Source organism: Apteryx mantelli, chromosome 3 (genome assembly GCF_036417845.1).
Source record: "Apteryx mantelli isolate bAptMan1 chromosome 3, bAptMan1.hap1, whole genome shotgun sequence".
In the NCBI taxonomy this organism is placed as follows: Eukaryota; Metazoa; Chordata; class Aves; order Apterygiformes; family Apterygidae; genus Apteryx; species Apteryx mantelli.
Window position 1 is genome coordinate 56,546,165 of NC_089980.1, and position 5,705 is coordinate 56,551,869.

At 55.6% G+C, this 5,705-nt stretch overlaps 1 protein-coding gene across 1 annotated transcript; it reads left to right on the forward strand.

Moving 5' to 3' along the window:
• Nucleotides 1–1,546: 1,546 nt before the first annotated feature.
• On the forward strand, nt 1,547–3,943 carry ACTA1 (actin alpha 1, skeletal muscle). The gene is made up of 7 exons (XM_067293440.1): nt 1,547–1,631; nt 1,742–1,882; nt 2,041–2,365; nt 2,493–2,654; nt 2,874–3,065; nt 3,187–3,368; nt 3,526–3,943. The coding sequence occupies exons 2-7, from the start codon at nt 1,754–1,756 to the stop codon at nt 3,667–3,669; spliced, it is 1,134 nt and encodes a 377-aa protein (XP_067149541.1). The 5' UTR covers nt 1,547–1,631; nt 1,742–1,753; the 3' UTR covers nt 3,670–3,943.
• Nucleotides 3,944–5,705: the final 1,762 nt, after the last annotated feature.

Below are 5,705 nucleotides of genomic sequence, written 5' to 3' on the forward strand. Positions count from 1 at the left end.
AAGAATAAAATAAGTTGAAGAATAGTATGAGACAATAGCATATTTTATCCCCAGTGTGCTCTAATACAGTAACAAGACAGGAAATGGAAATCTAAAACAGAACGAAATAGGGAACAGCCAGAGGTGAAGGGGGATGCTGCCAAACTAGGGGATACAGAAATTAAGTATCAGAAGAGGAGCTGTCTGCTTCTCTGTTGACTGTTCTGCTGTGCCTTGCAGTGAAGGAAATGCAGTTACTGAAATGCCTTCACTTTCAGGAGATTCCTTGCAGCACGAATGCTTCTAGTTTAGTATTTCTTCTTCCTTCTCTCCAGACTTCCTTCCGCCAGATTTCTAAAGGGTTTGCCCTTGGCCAGTTGTGCCTTCCAAGAAAGCCTGGAAGGTTGATGTGCAGCAGCTTGCTGGTGAGGTTGCAAACCTACTTGCGTTACCTCCTCACCTTGATTCTTCTTTCCATTGGTAGTCAGAATTTCTGATTAAAATCTTTCAGGTCTCCCACTTGGAATTGCTGCTTAAGTTTCCTTAGCTGAAGGAAATGAATTGTTCCTCTTGATTGGCACAGTACCTGCATCTAGTCAGAGATGACTTGTCTGTGAGACCGCGCTCCTTTTTAAAAGGGTGAGCCCCTGTGATAAATGCACAGGATGCCTCTGCTGTCAGCCAGGCCGTGCTCAGCAGTCCAATAATGGGTACACTGTAAGTGCACCAGCATCCACTTCTGCATCAGGCTTTTGGGATTCAGACAGTCCCAGGGATGAATACTTTCCCAGGTTTCTCTTCAAGTGTTTGTCTAACTGTTGTTATCCTGTACACTTATTTTCCATGTTTAGAACATACAAAACAAAAAACATATAACTTAACTCAGTGTGTAAAGCTGTGGCTTTCACCTAGGCTAAAAATAAAGCCAGACCCCGTCCACACCTGGAATGAATGTGAAGGCACAGGTGTTGTACATAAACCACAAACCTACTTTTTAACTGAAGCTTCACCTACCTCATTGCTCCCTTTCTTCCCCCTGGAGTTAGCCTGTACCTGCACTTCTAGAAAAAGGCAAGATTTACAAGGATTTTGCTTCTTTTTGAGGCCTGTAACTTTTGCTCACGGCAAGGGGCATTGCTGCTGCCGAGGCCCACACGCTTCCCCGCGGCCGCACGTAGAGCAGCCGCCGCCGGGCTCGTCCCGTCGGGGGCGGCCACCGGGCACCCCCGTCCTGTCCTGCCCCGCTGTGCTCGGACCTGCGGCCGCCGCGGGCCCGGCGGCTCCCACCCCACCTGCTTTGCCCTTAACGGGCCTGGCGGGTGCCGGGGGATATTTCGGACGGGCTGGCGGCCGGCCCCCTCCCCTGCCCGGGGGGCGCCGCAGACGCGCCTTATACGGCCGGGGCTCGCTCACCTGGGCCGCGGCCAGGAGCGCCTTGTTTGGGCAGCGCCGGGGCCGGGGGCCGCGGCCGGGCCCGACTCCCAAATATGGCGACGGCCGGGGCCGCATTCCTGGGGGCGGCCGCCTCCGCCCGCCCGCCGCGATAAAGGGCCCCGCGCCGGGCCGCGGCCCCGCAGCCTCCGGCAGCAGCCGCCCCCGCCCCGCCCCTGCCCGCGCCGCGGCCCACGCGCCGAGCCCGCAGCCAGCCCTAGGTAAGCGCCGGTCCCCGCGGGCCCCCGGCGCGGCCCCCGGCTCGGCCCCGGCTTGGCCCCGGCTCGGCTCTCGCTCGCCCCCGCTCAGCCCCTCTTCCGCCCTCCCGCAGGGAGCCGACACCATGTGCGACGAGGACGAGACCACCGCGCTCGTGTGCGACAACGGCTCCGGCCTGGTGAAGGCCGGCTTCGCTGGGGACGATGCCCCCAGGGCCGTGTTCCCCTCCATCGTGGGCCGCCCCCGCCATCAGGTACCGCGTTGCCCCCCCGGCGCTGCCCCGTCCCGCGCGCTCCGTCCCGGCGGCTCCCTGCGCTCTGCCGCCCGTGCGTGTGGAGCGGAAGCTCGCTCCCTGCCTGCCTGGGAGACCCACGGAGAGGTTCCTGAGCCCCCCTCTTTCTTCTCCCGCAGGGCGTCATGGTGGGTATGGGTCAGAAGGACTCCTACGTAGGGGATGAAGCTCAGAGCAAGAGAGGTATCCTGACCCTGAAGTACCCCATTGAACACGGCATCATCACAAACTGGGACGACATGGAGAAGATCTGGCACCACACCTTCTACAATGAGCTGCGTGTGGCCCCTGAGGAGCACCCCACCCTCCTCACTGAGGCCCCCCTCAACCCCAAAGCCAACCGTGAAAAGATGACCCAGATCATGTTTGAGACCTTCAACGTGCCTGCCATGTACGTGGCCATCCAGGCTGTGCTGTCCCTCTATGCCTCTGGCCGTACCACTGGTGAGTACAAGTGTCCCACAGGACACCCTTCTCCTGGGGACGCCCAGGGCTGGTCCCCTACGGCTCTGCTCCCTAGTGCAAGCCCATTTATGAGCTGTGTCTCAGGTGCTGCTCTCTGCTTTTCCAGGTATCGTGCTGGACTCTGGCGATGGTGTGACACACAATGTGCCCATCTATGAAGGGTACGCCCTGCCCCATGCCATCATGCGCTTGGATCTGGCCGGCCGGGACCTCACTGACTACCTGATGAAGATCCTGACTGAGCGTGGCTACTCCTTTGTCACCACAGGTAAGCACTGTTGCCTTCCCCCAAATGCCCTCCCCCCAACACCCCCTGCACCTCTAGGGATGCTGCAGCTTCTCACCCCTTTGCAAGCCCTGGGAGTGCTCCTGGCTGGGAACACGCATGTGGCTGGGGTGACTGGAGTCCCTGCAGACCTGTGGAGAGGATGCAGGCATTGCCTGTTCCCTCCTTGCAATCACTGACATCTTTGCTCCCCCCTGACAGCTGAACGTGAGATTGTCCGTGACATCAAGGAGAAGCTGTGCTATGTGGCACTGGACTTTGAGAACGAGATGGCCACCGCTGCCTCCTCCTCCTCCCTGGAAAAAAGCTACGAGCTGCCTGATGGGCAGGTTATCACCATTGGCAATGAACGTTTCCGCTGCCCAGAAACCCTCTTCCAGCCCTCCTTCATTGGTGTGTGCCCCCCTCCCCTCTCTCCTCCCTTAACAGCTCTTCCCTCCCTCCTGAGTCTTGCTGCAGAGCTCTCACTTGGTGCTTAACTCGTTCCTGCCTTTCTCCCCTCCCCTGCCACCAGGTATGGAGTCCGCAGGGATCCATGAGACCACCTACAACAGCATCATGAAGTGTGACATTGACATCAGGAAGGACCTGTATGCCAACAACGTCATGTCTGGGGGTACCACCATGTACCCAGGTATTGCTGACCGCATGCAGAAGGAGATCACAGCCCTGGCCCCCAGCACAATGAAGATCAAGGTATGGCTAGATTGTAAAAGACATGGCCACGCGCCTCCAGGGATTTCCCTCTTGCGGACAGCAGGTGGGGCTGTGCACACCCCTAAGAGAAGGCAGTGCCTGTTGCCTGCAGTGGGTGCTTGTTTACTGATCTCTGCTCTCTCTTGGCTTCTTCTAGATCATTGCCCCACCTGAGCGTAAGTACTCTGTCTGGATTGGTGGCTCCATCCTGGCCTCCCTGTCTACCTTCCAGCAGATGTGGATCACAAAGCAGGAATACGATGAAGCTGGCCCATCCATTGTCCACCGTAAATGCTTCTAAACGTGTTTACATGATCACTTTGCCAACCATGCTCAGGATGACAACCTTGTACGTTGCAGGCTGCTGAGGTCCTGCAACAGCCATGAAACTTTCTATTTTGTAATGATTTCTGGTTACTGTTGCTGCAAAGCTCCACATGGCACAGTGTATGTAAAGTGTACATAAATTAATTTATTTTACCTTGTTTTGTTTGTTTTTAAAACCAATGCCCTGTGGAAGGAAACAAAAAACTTCAAGAAGCATTAAATCATCAGTCATTCTGTCACGCCCCCAATGCAGTTGTTTCTGTTGTCATTTGTTTGGTTTCTTCTGTGAATTTTACGTTGCTTGCTGATGTAGCGCATTGCATCTCCACGTGTAACAGAGAGGGTGGGGGGAGTGAGAGCAGTGTGTTGGATGGATGGGGCTGGAGGAGGAGTTGGGAGGGGGGCAGGACCCACCAAGGTCAGGAGACAGCCCTACACAGCTTGCTTGGGTTGGAGAAGGTCCAGTCCTCCTGCGAGCAGCCCTGGGGTGGCTGTGTGTGGCACCATGCTGCTGCAAGGTGGGTGCCCCCTCTCTGTGCTGCGCTCCCCCTGGGCCCAGCAGGCAAAGGGTTACCTGGAGCCTTCCTCAGCTGTGGCTGGCAAAGGATTTTATTTGGCTCAGCCTGCCAAAAAAGTAGCCCTGGCCTGTCTGTGCAGCTCCAAGCCCTGATGGACAGAGGCAGGGCTGGGGCCGAGGGCAAGTTAAATAAAGAGCTTTCCACTCCGCTTATGGGAAACCCGCCTGTGCTCGCACTGTCCCCGGGGAGCCTGCAGGGCTGAGGGCAGCTGGGGCCACTTCCTCACCTGGCCTGACATGCTCGCCCTTGCCAGCCGCTGTACTGGGATCCCTGCTCCTCTGCCCTTGGAGAAGGACTCCTCCTGGAGCAGCAGGCCTGGGTAGGAAAGCGGTGCTTGAGTTTTGGGGTGTTTTTCCAAGCTCCGATTGCTGTGGGAGCTGGCAGTGCTGAAACAATGGTGTGTTGCAGCAGGATCTCCCGCTCAGGAAGGGTTTTGCTCTGCTGCAACTCTGTTAAGGGCACACGTGTTCAGCATTGTGGCTGGTACATGAATAAACCCTGTAGCCCTATCCTGAAGGAAAAGGCTGCGGAAGAAGCTGACCTGATCCCTCGCTGTGACCTGGGGGCAGGGAGGCCCCTGGAGCAGCCCTGGGAGCTCCTGGGCCGAGATCTCGCTCTGAACAGCAGGGATCGGGAAGGTGGGGGCACATTTGCTTCTTAAAACAAACAGAAGGTAGTTCATGATCTTTTACTTTCTGTGTTTATAACTCCTTGTGCGGTGGCATATGTTTAAACAGACAGCTCTTTGCTGGGATTTGAGGAGATGCTTCACAGATGTAAAGGCCTCAGTACTTGACCCCTGATCTAGCGTTCAGTCCTGGCTTAAGTGGTGATACGAGATGGATTTTAGGACCAGCTTCTGTTTTTAGAGTAAAAGGCTGTTTTAAAAGCGCAGATAAAAGTTAAGTTAGGAAAGCAGCCTCTGGATAAGATGCTGCTTGCTGTGGGGTAACCACACACAGACTCAGCTTTTGTGTGGTTAAAGTTAGGGTCCTAAACCCACAATAAATAGGTTGATTTTTTGGAAGTGGTACTGAGACACCCACCCCCCGGCCCTCCACACTGACCAAAATCAGTGGGAACAGAGGATGCTTGCTCCCTCTGAATATATACCCGGATTTTGCAGATGCCTGACTTGGGTTTAGGATGGCAGAGCTGTGGGCAGAGGGCATTCCCCCGGCAGCGTGTGCACTGCATTGCACAGAAGGGCTAATATTGCCACCAGCATCTCGTTATCCACTGACGCTAGTGGCAGCATTTCTTCTCCTACTGCCCCACTTCGTCAGGTGCTCTGCAAAGCAGGCACCCATTTCTTCCTGCTGAAGGTAAGAGCCAAAAAGGGCAGTTTTACAGCTGAAAAAATAACTGATTTGTTGTTTTGGTTGCTGAATCAATGAACTGAGATACAACTAACTTTTGATTATACCTGAAA

What these genes read in the sequence shown, in the direction of transcription:
- ACTA1 (XM_067293440.1), top strand. Translation starts at nt 1,754, where the DNA reads ATGTGCGACGAGGACGAGACCACCGCGCTCGTGTGCGACAACGGCTCC. An exon ending in TGGGCCGCCCCCGCCATCAG is followed by an intron (nt 1,883 to 2,040) that starts GTACCGCGTTGC and finishes CTTCTCCCGCAG; the next exon opens with GGCGTCATGGTGGGTATGGG. An exon ending in CTACTCCTTTGTCACCACAG is followed by an intron (nt 2,655 to 2,873) that starts GTAAGCACTGTT and finishes CCCCCCTGACAG; the next exon opens with CTGAACGTGAGATTGTCCGT.